Source organism: Falco punctatus (genome assembly GCF_963210335.1).
Source record: "Falco punctatus genome assembly, chromosome: 3".
Lineage (NCBI taxonomy): Eukaryota > Metazoa > Chordata > Aves > Falconiformes > Falconidae > Falco > Falco punctatus.
In genome coordinates this window covers 56,277,762-56,295,911 of record NC_137582.1, presented here as the reverse complement: position 1 = coordinate 56,295,911, position 18,150 = coordinate 56,277,762, and the positions used below count along the sequence as shown (strand labels likewise).

General features: G+C 38.6%; 1 protein-coding gene across 7 annotated transcripts in view; it reads right to left on the bottom strand.

The window, feature by feature from the left end:
• TMEM241 (transmembrane protein 241) overlaps nt 1-18,150 on the bottom strand; it is a 61,890-nt gene that overhangs the window by 39,225 nt on the left and 4,515 nt on the right. For 4 of the 7 annotated variants that reach the window (XM_080380618.1, XM_080380623.1, XM_080380624.1 and 1 more), the window contains exons 3-10: nt 16,288-16,365; nt 11,946-12,027; nt 8,691-8,768; nt 7,273-7,298; nt 5,780-5,831; nt 4,552-4,600; nt 2,513-2,558; nt 1,502-1,537 (exon numbers count right to left, since the gene is read on the bottom strand). In XM_080380618.1, coding sequence (XP_080236744.1) covers nt 1,502-1,537; nt 2,513-2,558; nt 4,552-4,600; nt 5,780-5,831; nt 7,273-7,298; nt 8,691-8,768; nt 11,946-12,027; nt 16,288-16,365 — 447 coding nt within the window. The remainder of the gene's footprint in view (nt 1-1,501; nt 1,538-2,512; nt 2,559-4,551; nt 4,601-5,779; nt 5,832-7,272; nt 7,299-8,690; nt 8,769-11,945; nt 12,028-16,287; nt 16,366-18,150) is intronic. The other 3 variants (XM_080380619.1, XM_080380621.1, XM_080380622.1) reach the window with 2 other exon arrangements.

The window sequence follows — 18,150 nt, the reverse complement described above, 5'->3', positions numbered from 1 at the left end:
CAGCTTCACAAATTTCAAAGGATACCATCAACTAACAAAGCAGGAACCCAGCCCTGGCTTTTCAATGTAAGCTGCAAAATTCAGATCTTCAGCCAAAATCTGAATTTAAAGATTCAGGCCCAGATGCAGTTTCAACTGAAATGACAACTGACAACTACAGTCAGGCAGGTGCCAAATGAAAAATCAATTGATTTTACTGCTTGCTTCATGATTCTCCCTTCAACACAGACAAATAGCTGCAGCTCATGCAATATTTCATGGGTTATTTTTGCACACAGCAGCATATTTGCAAGTTCTGTGGCTAATTCTTCAAAACAGTTTCAACAAATACAACTATCTTCTTTGAGTAATTCACAGTAGATAAAAGACAACCACTGACTTAAGCAAGAGCCTACTTCAAGCAAACTGATATTCAGGTGTTGTCAATGTGACCCTGGTGAATAGACACTGGGATCATACAAATGCAAAATCAAAGGCCCACATTACTTACTTATGGAAATCAGATATTTACTCAAACTAAGATAGAAAGAGACACAAAGTATTACCATGTTGATGATGCTCACAAGATAAATGGGAACTGAAGTAACTGTCCTGCACTGGTGTCCCTCATATGTTCCGCTCAAGGTACTTTAATGTGCTCAGACAAGAGCACACATCCAACTAATTAAATGGACAAGAACAACTTTTGTTATGCTTATTTCTAATTTCTGCTCTCTCATTCCTTTTGACCATCCTTTCCTAGAACTTAGTATCTGTACTCCATAGTGTTCCCATAAAACTTCAACTACCATTCCAAGAAAAGAGGTCAACATATACAAGACGTGATTATGGATGGAGGAGAATCTAGTAAAGTCTCTATATGCCTTACTTCAAATAAAGCCTCACAAAAATCTAGTGGAAGCCATGTACACCAAATGTTCTGGCTTATACGGCTCTTTGAGGAAAGAACTGACTTTATTAAAATGCAGGGGTCTCTGGTCAGTGACGCAGGATCCTTCACTAACTATGAAATAACAAGTCGCTTTTATATCTCCAGATCAGAAAAACAACTGAAAGTCTGAATTACTCAATCCCACTAACAGCACTCTGAACAATCAGTTATTGCTCATGTTTTTTACATGTCGTACTTTTGTAATCACTACCTCCCCTCCTAGCAATTTTGTACAAGTTTTATTTTCTGAAGTGGGGGATTGCCAGGGAGTTACTCTGTAAATATTATTTCTGGAAATGATAGATCACTTCTGCACATGGTTGTTAAAAAATTCATAATTAACACCTCGTTACCTCCCCAGGTGAATATTGGCATGTCCACCTATAACCAGAGCCAAAAAAATTCAGCTGCTAAACCATCCAGCTTAGCACTATTCTTTCAGTGAATGTCCTGATAAATAAATACATTTAAGTAGTGGTAGACATGAGTTACCAAACAAGCCACGGTTGAAAATGAAAATATATACCACATAAAACCAGCAATGGCGTATCAAAGGCTTATTCATTTTACCTGAATACATAGTTGATGTACTGTTGGTCCAGGTCACTGGGAGAGGAGGGAAAGAAAAAAAGGTGTTCTTTTAGTAATGCCATTCATTTGGTGTAAGAGATCAGCATATTAAGTAGTATTATAACACTGTAATATTACATAATATTAATATTATATAACATATGACACAATGTTATGATTAGGCAATACAATTATATGCATAATAACCATATTGATCAATATTATATTATCATTATATTGATCAGCTTATTAATTTACACATTTGCATATTATTTCTGTTGTTACTACGTCATTGGGAGTCTCATTTAAAGTGAAGATAAAGTGAGACTGACTAAAATATACACTCCTTAAATAAAGATGGAAAATGGTTTTGAAATAAATGAGCTTATCCATATTCTATACACACATGTATTATGTACATATATGTAATATGCAGTGCCAACATATCCATCTCCATCCATACAGACCACTGCAGATTATAGACACTGTGACCATGTAATGCCATCTGCTTTCAAAACAATTCTTGTCTGACTGAAGTTTTAACACACACGTGGAATTAGTGCAAGGTTTCAAGGTTTTTAAGGTACTCAGCTATTCCAGTCCTGTGGCAAGGCACCAGCTGCTAAACACTTTTGAGACCGTGTCACAAAGGCAGACACTGACACATTCAAACCATGCAGCTTTCAAGGCTAACACAAACATCTTAGTGCCCATGCCAGTAATTAAGGGTTCTTTTTCCAGAACTGAGTCATCATCCTTTGATGATACACTGTTCAAAACTAATTTAGTGTTCGAGTTAGCAGTATAACTATCAATAACCACAGGCTATTGTTATCAACAATAAATAAGGCTCCTCTTGTAAAAGAATTCATTAATGATTAATCAAGAGTGGCCCAGCTCACACTGGTAATGCAGAGATCACTACAGTTTACCTGACTACTACGTAGATGTGTCTCTAACCCTCTTGGATTGCAATCTCTTTCTTTATAAAAGAATATCAAAACACATTACCTTAAAGAGCCAGGTTTCCATAACTTGTGAAATACTTTGTAAGCCCCTGTAATTGAAATGACATGTGTAATTGCCATAACATGCAATCATTCTGACAAACAACGACTTGTTTGGCTGTGGTACCAGTAGACGTGGAACCCCTCTGAAATAGTTTAGCAACATGGCACAACGGATGCCTAAAACATGAGTAAAATGAACCTTCATTTCAAATTAATGGTTTTCAAAGTGTTGCCATCTCAAAGTACTATCATGCTACATCTTTCTATTAGTCCTTCTGAAGAGACATCTCCTAGGTCACAGCAACTACAAGGGAGTGTCTGTGTGTCTGTAAACACATGAAGAAAAGTGTTACAGAATGGGTTCTTCGGCCCACCCCATTTTTTTGGTAACTTCTATGATGTGTTCATCTATGTAGACCCCTACAGCTGTTGGCTCTGAGCCATCTTTCCTGTTCAGAGTTCTCTCGGCTCTAGAGTCTCCAGGTTGTTTACATTCTTAACCTACCCACCTCTTGATTAGCTCCCATTTCTATTCTGTGAAAGGCTTCAAGCACTCAAGGAAGGAACAGTATAGCTTCATGCTCTATTTTTTCAGACCCTTTCTTCAAGGCTTTGTTGGGTTTTTTTGATTCACAGAGACAACTAGAACATGAAAAGCAAATCCACTAGGACACTATGTAATAGATGTCCTCAATTCTGCCTCCATTAGACAAGCTGAAGGGTAAAACACGTCCTTTCTCTCATGCTCTGTCTTGATAAACTGTGCAGTAAGTTAGTTCAACTGTTTGCTCTTTCTTGTACATCTTTATTGTCAGTTGATAGGAAATCTAATTATACAAAAAAACCCCCAACAGTCATGTCAACAACTTTCTCTCAAAAACAAGAGAAATTGAAAGATGCTATATTTTGAACATAAACATTATGTTGGCACTTCCTACACATTTCAAGCACACAGAAGAGGACTCCTGAAGATTCTCTAAGCAGTTTTCCACCTCCGTGGCCTAGCACTGCTTTACAAATGAGACCTTTTGGCTTTGAGAAAGCAATAACATCACTCCTTACAACAAACAAGTATTTGAAGTGAAAAATCCTTAGCTTTTTGTTCTATCTAAATGAGTCAGTGTTTACCACCTAACATATCCTAAAGGAAAAAAAAAATACTATTTCTTATTTATACGTTAACAGCATTTTAGAATGGTATCTCTAGACCTCCCTAGACTCAAATAGATACAAACACATCAACTCTGCCCTGAAAATTTTACAGTATGAATAGACAAAATAAAGAAGGAATCATCCCTAATTTGCAGAGAAGACTTAACATATGAATGAGTCACTCACTAAGTCTATAGGACAGCTAAAAACCAAATACAAGTCCCCTATTATCCAGCCTACTGCTCCAAAAGACACAAATCTCCTAGTTTAAAATTACTACTCTTGTTTTCTTCAGATTTTCTGGTCTGACCTTCTAGCTTTTCAGGGAAGAATTATGATTTACCTAAATCCATGTTTAGTCTGAAAAAGACAAAAGAAAACATGACAGGCTATGCAACTGATCGTTAAAATTTTTACAAATGCATATGATTGCATAAAACCCCCCCAACACTTCAACATCCTTCATCTGGGAGCATATTCCGTGATATTTTAGAATATTTTTGTCAGTTTTTAAATAAAATCAGTGTGAGCAATAAAGCTCTAACTACAAGTTATTGCTTGGGTTTTTTCATGTTTCTTCTCTCCTCCGGAAGAGGTGTCTCTTAGTAAGCAATCACCAAAAACTCCCAGAAAAGCTTAGTGCTAATTAAAATTGTATGTGCATTTTCTCATCCACTGTTAACTGACTGCAATATCTAGTCTATTCTGTTGCTGTTTTCGATGTAAAACCTATAAAAGGAATGCACTTTTTTTATATTTACTGAGCTTCTTCATTCTTTCCAAGTGTTTCCTTTATCAAGAACCTCAAATATCAGTAACTCACAATGAAGCAGATTTCTCCAACTCATTTACTCTTCCTAATTCTTTTTCCAAAAGAAAATGACTTACCAACACAGATCAAGTGGATTAGAGCCCATAAATAACCATTTGGATCAAACTGCAATAAAGAACATTTACATAAATCAAAGCACATTCATGTAAACACACGTATCACTAGTTCCCTGCAGTTAGCTTCACAAAGCAAGCGCAGTGAGTGGGAGCTATGCTACAAAGAAAGAGAAGACCACTAAAGACTAGGAAGACTGAAGTTTTTCCTGTCCTGCTTAGAGACTTGGCACGTGCCAGTTACCCAGGCTCTCAGCTAGCATTGGCAAGAATAGTTCTATTTCTTTCAGGTATGTACAGCATTTTAAACAATCTGAGCATACAGACCCCTGTCTGTTTAGTCTTATATTCTTGTATTGGCTGTCAGGGAGGGGCAAGAGAATTAGAGGAACATAGCTAGGGTTTTTGTCTTGTTTCCTCTCCCCCCTCAGCCTCTGCAGTAGCTAAGCAGTCTCTCTCCCCAAGGCTCCAACTAACCACAAAGTATCCAAAAGAGTGCTTTAAACAGACACCTCTCAGCAAGGTAGGATCTCTTCGCAATCAATGGGGAAAAATAAACATTTTTGAGAGGAATTCACCTGGCATATTTTAGATGTCTGCTTCCAGGGCAGACTAATTACACACCAGAAGTTCCTCCTCTGTACCAGGGACTATGAAGGGAACTAGTGCAGGTGCAACACTTCTGATGTCTACATTTGATCAGATGCACCCAGACAAGGTCCCAGATTCATCCCACCTGACTTCAGATATTAACTAAAGTATTCAAAACAAGGAAGTAGCCTTCCTAAGTCTCCAAAAGAGAAAAACATCTCCAAGTAATGTATCTTTGCTGGACTGAGTGCTCCCTGGAGGTACCTCCTTTCTTTCTCCTGCAGCTACAGAAGCATGTAAAGTGATTACAAAGCTAATTTAGGAACCTCCTGAAAGTACATGCAATTAATTCAAACCTAAGTGATTTGGTCTAAGCCCTATAAGAAGTTAAACTGTGGTTTCCCCAGCCACCACTTTCACTGAAGAGCTGTGTGTCCACACTGCTCAGCGGTTTTACCATGGTAAACACACCAAGCAAACACGTTAAAAGCAGCAAGACTACAACATAGCGATAGGCAACATTTACAATTCCTTCACAGGAATCCCACCCTAGCTTACAAGTAAAAGCTGCATCCTTCATATGCTAACAAGATGTCAAACATCAAGGTTTTACTAGAGCTGCTTACAAAGCAGAGCTCACCTGTGTGTCACATAAAGGAAGGCACGCTGCTGCTACCAGGAGGAACAGAACACTGCAGAGGAAAAAAAAAAAAAAAAAGACAGACCAAAAGCTTGTCACCTGGATTTGTACTCTCAGCAAAGTATAGGCAATTCCACTTATTTTTAACTGACATTTCATTTGTTTAATTTTTATTCCATATTTAAAAATTAATTTCTGCCACCAAAATTAAGTTTTACATCATGCATTCTGCATAACTCATACACGGCAAAGCGGTATGAGAAGAGAAGCAGCTCAAAACATCTCAGCAGTGATGAAAACAAGTTTTTGGTAGGGAATATTATTCCTCACTTGCCATCTGGCTTCCCTACGTCACTTCAGAAAGCCAAAATCAACAAATTTCTGGCTGTGAATAGCTACCAAAAAGTTCTTCCACTGTGGTGAATTGCCTATTACAACAATTCCAGCAGAGGTAACTCCGTTAAAAGTGATGGTGTAACTCCAGAACACAGAGCAAAGTGGAAGTGTGTGGTATTACACTAGAAATGCCTTAAGGACAGCACAAGTCCTTCCCTAGTCCACCAACTTGGATTAAATAAATTTTTAACCTGTGGCTGAGTCAGTATTTCTACAGGCTACACTGAATACACTGATGCAGAATTTCTGTGGACTGTCACTGTTAATAATAACAAACATTTGCTCTTGCAGCTTATTTTTCTGCTCTCTAGGGAGTAGAAAAAGGCAGAATGGAGATGATAAAAACCCTGGTATCCTTGACAACAATCCAGTGGTGAAAACAAGGCCACGGTAAATCAGATAATGGAAACAACAGGGAGAGATTAGGAAGATGGTGCCCCTAGGTACACTAAATAATAACCTAACATTTTCCACTTTAAGTACAGCTAAAAGATTACAGAATGTGGAGGACAGCAAATATACATTCTTCAAGGGGATGGGGGGAGAGGGGGGGCAGGAGAATGAAACTTTAAATACACTACTGGCTGACTTCTGTTTGTCCCTTTCTATCTCCTCTTTGAAGCCTAAACTAGGTCCAATGAGGGTTGGTAGGTTGTGTAGCTTAATATGGATGATTTTCACAGACTGGATATCACTCGCCTTTTCTTTCTCAGGAAAAGTATTTTTAGCCATTTTCTATCACATTAATTATCTTTCTCTTGCTGTTTCAGATTACCCACTGGAACTTCAAACCTGGTTTCCATCTGCTTTCCAAAAGCATTCTTACAAGCACTGCTTTGTTATTCAGGAAGACTGGCCTTCTAGGTTTTTTTATTTTCATAAGGGAAAAAAAAAGTATCTATTTAAGCGACTGTTAAAAAAAAAAGAAAATACATTTTAAAAATGTTTAATTATGCCTATGTTGCAATGTAGGCTCACCACCCATGGGAATGTGCCTTACATTCTTCATTGTTTTGGTGTGCCATTATCTGAAGCAAATGCAGAAGCTGGAGCCAAAACAAGTCTGAATCTGAATCTGAGCAGTTTCAAAAGCTTACCTACAGACTTTCAGATGAGAGGTCTGCTGTAAAAAAGAAAGTATGATTAAAAAATTTAAATTTTAAAATAAAAATGGTGAAATAGTGCTTTCTCCTTCCAAAACCAGGAAAGTGCTGACAGCTGATCTAACCGCACTAAACACATTGAAAAATCCAGTGAGCAACATTCAACAGCCCCATTACATTTGAGCAGTGCTTCGCACATTTAATTTGAAAAAAAGTACCAGGATTACAGATTAGCCTAGTTCAACTTGATTTATATTTTCAGATTACTTACCAGCAAGTAAGCCTAAAACCAGACATGAACTTTATACCAACTTGAACTATACCAGAACTGGGTATTGCATGTACTCAAATATTGAGCATCCTTAATTAATAAGGTACTACCCCAACCAAATCAGTCTTGGTCTGAACTTATGAGAGTTTCCTGATCCTTTGGTGCAAAATTATTCCCCAGAAGCTTCCCAGAAAGACCTGTGTTTGCATTATCCTTGTCCATAGTGTTGGGTTTTTTTAAAGAGAGGAGTCAAGCACTTGAAGCTGAAAGGAAAATATGAAACACTTTGACAGGGACACTAATCAGAGGACAATGCCACAAGGACATGCCATGGTACACACTGCTATGTCACTTAGGCATAACCTCAGTGACCTCTTCAATTTTATTAGGAGTAGCAAACATGGGGCCATTTATTTGTTTTCTATATACACAACAGATGTAATGAATGGAAGATCCCTTCCAGGGCAACCCAGAGGCCACTGTAGAAACAACTTTGTGATGAATGATTTCCCAGTGTTACCTCACACAGCAACTCTTTGGTCAATTAGAAAAGCATTTCACAGCCTAAAAAGAAGGATCCCCAATGCAGTTTGTGAGAAACAAACCCAGCTCTTACTAAAAGGCACAGGAATTATTCTCCCAGCTTTAACTGGTCTTGGGATAGATTCTCAAGCATTCAAAACAAATTAAAAAATGCGCTGTTCTTCCTACATTTCATGTGGAGATGTGATCTATCTATAATTATACAATACTCTAAATATATTACACTGGTTAGATCTAAGGACCCAGTCCTCCTCCCTCGCAGCTCAAACAATGAGATTCTTACGTGAGGCATGAGAGAGAAGGGATGTTAACTTTTAAAAGGAAAAAAACAAGCAGGACCAAGACAGTCTCAAAAATGCGATCACACTGGTGATACACATTGGCAGTGTTTCATCAACTAAAGGGGAAAAGAAAACATCAATATAGATACTTGTCAACAGCAAAGCTCTCTCTGGGTGTCATTAATGACTAGCTATCACAGCAAGACTAGAAAAGCACATGGCACTAATGCCCGTATTAAAAGAAACCAGGTGTCTTGTAACAGGGCAGTTTATATCACAGGAGGTACCTTGAATGTATCTATTAATAGATCAATTACCTCTTTCTGCACAAACTTCTGGAACCCACAGGTTATAACTTCTGCTGCGTTGTGCACGGTGAGGAACACCGGGATTGGCTGCCGTTGGGAGAGAACAAAAATGTCCAAATCAACCCGGAAAAGTCACACACATAGGAAAGGGCACTCCTTTCAGGGACAGCTGTCCCACATGTTTGTGGTTTTGTGTTTCGTTTTGTTTTTTAAGCTGTAAACCTATGCCACATCTCCTAAAAGGGACGTAGACCTATTCCAGTCACTATTACACGGCACAGGCATCTTTAAATGCTGACCCGGCTTGCTTCTTCTCCCACTTTTGAGTGCTCAGTTGGTTTGTTTGTACACAGTTACCTCAGTAAGATTTGCTCCAGGTTTCTGCCTCTAGTTTTGCCCCTGTTCAAATATCTGCAGCCTCCACAGTAGACAGTTCTCATTAGTCTTCCCATCTCTGTCTACTGGTACTATGAATGCAGTGTGACTCCTAGCAACAGAATTACGGGCAAGATAATTTTAGGTGATTGCTTTCAATTACTGCTAGGAAGAGCTGCCTGATATTAGGGTAGATTTGTAATAGTTCATACACAAGCGATGTTGAAATCATACCCGCTGAGGTATCTGGACACCATCCCAACATGAAATCATTAAGAAACAAACCTCAATGATAAAAATAATGAATCAAACACCCATTGCCTGAGGCAAACCCAACCAGAATTAGTGGTTCATAACACTTCCTCCAAATCAGATCCATGGTGTCTCAGACAGTTGAAACAGAGGCAATTCTCTGCCCCGATTAAGATAATCTAAGGACTAAGGCAGTTGTAGGAAGCAGTATTTCCCCACTTGTGTAGAGTATTAAAATCACATGAGTAGAGAATGAGTTAATTTCTCAGTGATGTCCATGCCTTTAAAGTATCAGGTGATATAGCAGCAAATATCTCTTAAATTTGACTTTGCACTCAGAAATCTGTGTTTTCTGGATTTTTTTTTCCTTCCCATAAAGCCAGATAAGCATCGCTAGTTAAACATTTTAAGTCATAATGACAACTGGGGTGGATCCATAAGCACAGCAGTTACACCAAGATAACTTTTAACACCTCTAAATTAGCAAGGAATGAAAACCACTCAAACACAACTGTCATGAATTTGTCAGCTCCAGCTTCACTGGTTCTGAAAACCAATTCTCAACCCTGTTGCTGGACAACTGAACATAAAACCAGACGTAACTGACATAAGCATCCTGAGCCTGACACAATAATAGGAAATACAAGAAATAGCCATACACAAGGAAAGCTGACAGCAGAATTTATGTTCTTCCTTTTGTGAAGCCGATTTGTGGGGATTTTTTTTCCTCCCTCCCTGCTTTTGGCTCTTCCAAATACGTTTTGGAGCCAACAATGGCTCCAGTTTGCCTAGCCCGGTTAACCTTCTCCATATGTCTATTGCCTTTGATGTATTTCCTAAATTTGTGAGTGGGTTTAATCTTACAAAAAGAAAGGTTTACTGGTTGGGCAAGCAGGGTGAATAGACTCTGTACAAACCTCCCCTCACAGCTCTGCATACTTTTGTTAATGCATCACAGTCCAGAGCTAAGAGTCCTCCTCCAGCTCCAGCCCTGAACTCCTGGGCAGGGGAGACTGCCAGCACCTCTAATGAGGGGCACAAACTGAGATTAAGACTGTAGCTCTGCCAGTATATAGGAGTGTTTGAAAGTGGGTCTCCTTGGATTTGATCCAAAAAGTCCACATTATTTCTGCTTTAGGAATAAACCCACTTGATTTGAGGTGAGCCAACTCAGGTATGCGTTCGGGAGTGTCCATTTTCCTTCTCCCTGTGCCATAGAATTGTTGTACACAAAGTTACTGTCAGAAAAGCTTCTATGTAGCACTGAATTTAGCCCCAGCGCAGGGCACTACATAATAACTATGGCCTAAGACTACTTGCCCTTTCCTCCTAAAATGGCCACAGAATTAGGCCTCTAAATCCTTATTGACATACAACAAAAAGCCATGCACCTCAAGAAAGATTTGGGATACAAATCAAAACCATTCACAGCCACTCTGCCACTCCAATGCACCTCACTCTTGAAGGACCAAAGCAGGGACAGGAGGGAAACAAGGTAATTTACCAGATGACAAGGAAGTAAGAAGAAATAGCAGAGAGGATGTGATTTATTCCTTCACCTCCCAGGTGAGCAGGCAGAAAAGATGATGCTGCCAAGGCTTTATTGTTGTTTCCAGGCAGGGCTCTCCTTAGGGATCTTTGCTGAGTTTACACCAAAGAAGCCCAATTGGAACTTGCTTTGACAAGGAACCAAGAGGAATTAAATGCAATCACCCTGAGACAGAGCTAATCTGAAGGCACGGGGCTTCTGAGCACATGACTGTGCTTTCCAAAGATCACTTGAGTCCAAGATGAAGCCCCCAACCTTGTCTGTGAGGACAGAGATATTCTGCCTTTTTCTGCCCTACCTCTCCACTGGGATGTTGAAGAGATCACTACAAGCAGAACCTTGTAAAAAAATCTCTTTTGATCCTCCCTGTGGCTTAGGGGCTGGCAGGAGCAAGCTGGCTCTGGACTTAGATTAAGATGCATTGACAGAATGCAGAAGGGAACTAGTGCAGAATCTGGCCTTGCAGATGGCATAACAGCAGTAAAACATTGAGTTTTAAGAATTCACATCACAAATTCTCTTTTTTTTTTTTTTTAGGAAAGACTGTATCACTTAAGTAAAAAGCATTCAACTTTAATGAAAGCAGATTTGATATCCTCTAAACATTTGGTAGGTTATTGTGATTCAAATAGATCATAAAACTGATTAATCTAAACCTTGCCATAATCTCTTTCCAACTTTCAATTTAGTTTTTCAAATCCAATGGTCTCCATCCTTTTTCTGGAAGGATTTCCCACAGATTCCACAGCCCCACTCCCCCTTTTGCAAAGTTACAGCTAGTAACTTCTTCAGCTTCTTCCATGCTTGCACAATTCAGACCACAGAGGATCTGTTCTGCAAAACACTGAGTACTCTGGAGAGATGCTGAGTGCTTTGGACTGTCACAGATGTACTTTTTCATACAGCTCTACACTTTGTAGGATTGGACCACTGCTCTAGCACTGTTAACAGTGTATGTATTATTTAAACCCTCTTCCCTTCTTTCCCCCCAACCCAGGGACAGCATTAAATATCTGTTATTAAGGTAACGTGCTTTGCTTATAAAGTAGAGGTAATAAAGAACTGGTTTCTATTTGTGCATTGCTTACCAATCTAGACAGTGCCCTAGAGCCAGCATAAATAATGCCCACAAAAAGTACTGAAGCAGGAAGCCACGACAAGATTTCAGACCTGTGGAAACAATTAAAATACCATTACTTTACCATATTCTGTTTACATGCAGTCAGCAACAGTTGCTTGCAAGGAATATAATAGTATGTACATATGCACATGAATTTCAAAGATGTGCATATTAAATTGATTGTCTGATTGTTCAGTATTCCTCCCATTTACTAAAGAAGTCTGAGATAAAAATTAATCACTTCACTTAATCCCAGATAGGAACTATCTGTAGATATATCTTCTTTCTTTTAGTCTTTCCCTGGCTCCTCTCTCTCCAAAATTGTTTGCAATTACAATTGCAATTCATAGCAATTACTCCTATTGGTTTTAAGGTAGAGAAATTTCAACTAATTTCCTTGATGTGCTTTAAAAGGAAGAAAAACTGACAAATGAAGGCATAAAATGGTACACTTGCACAGACAGCACACATTTTCACTATGTACAAATACACTTGCCCACCCACACATTCATTTCTCAGCCAGATTTACAAAGACATTCTTCCTAAAGATCAGATTGTCTCTGTGGGAGCCTATCTCTTGAGATTTCCTAATGATACTCCTTTGACTAAGCCAAACTCCCAGAGGCAGTTTGACAGCTAATGGAGGAATGAAGTCATCAGATTGATCTGATTATTTTTTTTTTAGCCACGGTTATTGCAGTAGGGTCAGGTTTCAGTTCTGGAAGAGGGCTTCAGAATTTGCATTTTTCCTTTTCTGATCTTGGTACTTAAAGGGAAAAAGGGATGACGTAGGTGGTAAATTTCAGAGGAAATAATGTAAAATTTTGAGCAAGGGAAGAACGGACTAGCAGTGATCTACAGGCCTGATCCAAAGGCTTCCCAGGACTGAAGATGCTGCTACCCCCGTTTGCTCTTCCCAAGCTTTGAAATAGTCAAGAAAATGTTAGTGAATAATGCTGGTTCTCAAAACCAAACTGCTTGTAGTTCCTTAATTTGGATTACACTTCCAACTAGCATGTCAGACTTCAAATGTAATTATATGTATCTCTACACTACCACACTTCATGGAAGAGAAGAAAAATAGATCACTAAGCGATGAAATCAGAACACTTCGAATGAAAATAAAACATGTATAAATATTTGCTCTGGGTTTTGGGGTAGTCACCAGCATTTTTTATAAAACACTGTTCCTTTTAAGGTTATTGACTTCAACTGGAATTTCATCAAGACCAGGATCTAAAACTGTCATGCCTTATTACCAATGAATTCACATCAGACACCAATAAAAATACCCCCATCCTATTGGAACTGCAACAAATGGAAGAAAGGAAGAGTGAAGAAAAGAAAGGAGGGTTGGGAAGATGAAAGGGACACATAATGAAAACTGAATTTTCATTTAAAACATAAAAACAATCACTCTTTCATGTTCTACACCACTAAATTCTAGGAATCCCAAATATATCTTCATCTCCAATGCAACACTGTGAAGTGTAATGGAAAAGGACTTCAGATGCTTTTTCCATGATGTAGGGTAGAATTTTATGCTGCCGAGTGGGAATTTCAGGACTGAAAAAGAAAGAATGCATGGATGTTTGATGTAACATGTCAGCAGCAACAATCTGTCTGATATGTACACCAATTAGTAGCTTCTTATGTTGGCAATAAAGCGATGTACATGCAAAACAGGAAAGCTCAGTGCCATAAAAGAACTGATGAGTTTGTGGTTGTAGGGCTAGATCCAAAGTCCAGCAAAGTCAACAGGTAGGTTCCCCTAAACCACACTTTGGAGCTTTGATTTAAGCATGACTCTGAGCTGCTGCTTAGCTGTGGGGATAATTCAGCACTATGAGAAATGCCAGAACACACAGGACTTATGCGACTACAAGGGTTAGGCAGGAGCTGGGTGGCATATTGCAGCACTGGAAGCACTATGCAGATGCTACACATATTCCTCTGTGCTCCCCAGAGCCCTTGTTTTGGATACAAGTTTTGCAGACAGTCACCACGCAACAATGACAGTGACAGAGTCCATTACAGCTGGAGGTACTGCGGGAAGCAGATGAAAAGCAGAATATCCACAAAATCTAAGAGAAATCACTCTGAGTAATGTGTTTTTATTTGGTCTTTATTGTGAAGCTAGGATTCCAGACTTTAGACAAAGGGTGATGAACTATGTGTAGTAAAATAATTCTGCTGAGACACTTTGGGATAACCCGAGCTGGCTCAGAAAGCATATGAAATCAGTCCACATGACAGAAATACTGGGACTTTGCAGAAATAAGCAAATGGGTGGCAGTTCATTATTTGAAGCATGACAAGACTGGGGACTCGATATGGTATTCTTAAGTATCCTACACATACACAAAAGAAACAAGCCAACAGATAGATTTAGAGACCAATATTCTATAAGAGTGTAGAAATGTTCTTATCCCAGTGGTAGGGTGAAGAAAAAACATCTTTGGAGAGGGAAGGACCTTGAGAGGAAGTGGTAGACAGAAGCTTTGACACATTATGTTTGTTTGTTGGGGAGGTTTTTGTTCAGTTAGTTTTTTGGGGGCGTTGGGTGGTGTGGATTTTTTGTTGGGTTTTTTTTTGTTTGTTTCTTTTTAATACAGGAGATATATACTACAAGCCCAGTTCAGCAAAGCATTAAAGCATGTGCCTAATTCTTCTGAAGAAAGACAGGTTTAAACTCATGCTTAAGTAGTTGGCTGAATTATAGCCAAAACACGTCAATTAATTCTGGTAATTTCATTCGGTCTATTCTTCAACAGGCATTCTGTGTTAGCTAAGACGTCCCTCAAGATTTATTTTAAAAACTTTTCCTACAGTGTACTGACATCTAGTGGCCTGAAGCCTCCATCGTCAAAAAACGAACTAATTTTTCACCTAAACTTTTGGAAAAAAACATCCTTTTCAACAGCAGAAACTGGTCCTTGTCCAGCATTTTTTTAATGTCTTCCAAGCTTTTGAGAAATTGAAAGTATATTTTCCAAGCTGGGAAAAAATATTCAACTTCTTTCATATTTAAAGCAAAAGTAATCGTCTAGTGATGAAAAGTTGAACTAAAAAGGATGTGACTGACAGCTGTAATTCCTTTAGACTATTCTGTGAAGACAAAATCTGCATAAACAATATACATTTGATAATAATCTATATATCAGTAACTGCCACTACAGCAAGGTTTGGACCCTAATCTTGTATCTACCAATATCACTGGCAGCTTTTGCACCAATATCCTCGTTTTATCTACACTGCGGATGAAAGACAGGAAGTTAAATTCTGTTTCCATTTACAACTTCACTTCAGTTTCAGTGGTAATGTAGTCACTTGCATGGACATGAAAACAGAACATTGCCTGGTTGTTCTGACATACATGCAGGATTTCATTCCAAACGAGGAGATTCAGTTTTGCAAGCCAGCCAAACAGAAAACTCATCTGTTGTCACTTGCTAATACAGAATCACTGAAAAAAGTTACATAGCATGGAACTCTGGCAGTCATCTACTCCAATCCCCCCAAGCTCCAGAGTGAAGTCACATTACTCAGCTCATTGTCCAGTCAAGTTTTTAGTATCTCCAGAGTGGAGATGCAACAATTGCTGTGGGCATACACCTTCTAAATTATACCATTCTGCAAAATACAGATATGCCACATTCCATACTGCAGAATGGATCCACCTGAGCAGAGTATAGTCTGCCAGACAACTCTTCCTGAGCTGCTGTCACACTCAGCTCAAGCAGATGATCTTTGTCTACAGAGCATCTTTTTATTTGGAGCTTGATTATTATATCAATCCTGTACTGCAACGGCTGCTCTTGCTGTGCAGTTATAAATGCTAGCGTTAGGCAAGGGTGAATGATTCCCATTTATGGGACACAGGTCTTACAGAAAAAGGAAGATCACACTTGTGGACTTCACTGCACTGACATTTTGGGAAAAGGTGCGTCAGTGTTGTTAACTAACATTACCAAGGTTTCTCTTATAATACGGTAACATAATCTAAGGAAAAGATGTGGATAGATAGCTGGATTAAGTTATCCTTACAGTTTTCACTAACAGCTATGCTTTTTTGATTGTCTTATCAAGGTTAAATTGAATCCACTTTATATTAGTATACAGTTAAAAGTGCGTGTCATTGAACATTGATTAGACTACAACGTAAGATCTCTCCCACACTTGTGAAGCAGAAAACACACACACACAGACTTATATTTTAGCAAGTTAGTAACTTCCACAACCAACTTAACTACATCATAAGCCACCTACAGAAAACAAGTATTTAGCAAATACTGAAAACCCTACAGTACCTTGAACACAAGTTTATCTCCACCCAGCCCAACTTCCAGGAGACGTGAAGCAGAAGCCCACCCACTAACGTCTGCCACCTGAAATAGAAGCAAAACAGCTTGTTTGTTCTTGTTAACCACGTGGAATACAACCTCAGAATCCACAGAATTTCTCACAGCACACCCATGACTCTAGTTATCTATTTCTCTAGATTACCAGGGATGACATTATTCCCCTTGGAATCTTTCATTTTTGTGGGCCTTCACTTTTTCCAAATTTTCTAATATTCTGATGTTTCCACTCCCATTTAAAATGTTTTATAAATTACCATCAACTACAATTACCTTAGTCATCCTACCAAAAACTCCATTTTATCATCTCTCCCCACACAAGGTTTAATAATAACAATAATAATAGTGATGTTACAGCCACGATGACCTGAAAATCAAGCAAGACAAGGTTTGTGACAAGAGATTACTATCTTTTCATACATAAACTGTTAGTGTTTTAACAAATAAACATTTATTTCAGAATTCAAAGACTCACTCCAGCTGAAGTAATAAGCCCCAAGGATGACGTGTGTAGTCCTCACAGTTTCAAACATTAGCTCTAAGACTTCCCATGGTTCTTCATGCTGGGCTTAGATTAAAAACTCCCTTGAACTCAGACTGCTCACACACACACACACACATTTTGCGTAGCAGGCACCACGTGAAGTGTCATCAACAATAACATCGTTATGCTGCATGAGCCTCTGATTCAGAGACTCTAGAGAAAACATCTTTACAGCCAGATAACCCTGCATATAAACCACAATACTGCAGTTTTCTCATTGAAAAGGTATGTAACCATTACATACATTCTGCACTGACTTACCTTACCTTAAAGGTGTTCCTTAGTCTATTATGGAGCTAGTATGTGAGGCCTTAGAAATGCTTGAGGATAACTTAAAATCAGTAGTGATGCACACTGATATTTTTTAAGCTTTTAAAGTAAGTTATTAGCTTCCTTCTTCCTTAAGCTAGTGGTTTTCAGAGAGGTATTTCATGTTTCTTGGGTGAAAATCCTTAAACAACTACCATAGTTCAGACAGAGATACTGTATTACAGTGTTAAATCACATTAACATCTGTAACAGGTATAGCAGTGGTTTTATTATTCCCATTCATTGCAATGCATTTAACCAGCTATTTAAAATCTCTCTCACACATATGCAGAATAAACAAATATTCAGTCTATGCAGTATTACATACAGTCGGACAGTGTCAGAGAAGAGCAAGCTCATTGATTCAATGCTACTATCACAGCTCACTCCACCTTTTTTTAAACGAGGAGATATGAGAGCTTAAAGATAGCCCTGATGTTTGCTGCAGGCTTGACCGTGCTCTACTCCAAGCAACTGATTAATTCCCACAACTTTATTGTGAAGAATTTCCTCTTGTCTCAGTTTTAAGGTCAGAAGTTAATAACACTTTCAGATGCTTACCGCTATGCAACATAGTCTTAGATTGTATAGGGAACAAAAACAATGACAACAAATAATAACAGCATGAACTGAGAATAACATTCTTTTCCTCCTTTGCTCATCTGTCATAGCTCTAAATGAAAGTGTACCTGAGCCACTTAATTTTTAAGGAAAGGTCACTTTTAAAAGCCAGAACTTTTGGAAAAATATTAAGATGCTGAGATGCATTTCCTAATAACAGAAAAAGGAAGTGAGTGTGGTAACACAGATACCATAAGGCTTGGCACTGCAATATGGTTTTTACTATTGATTTACCACACATTTTACATACCCTACTCAAAACCCTTTCCCAAATGATAAAAGCCTTGTCCAAGAGAGACTCCATGTGTGTCAAAACCGAAGAAAGCATATTTAACAAA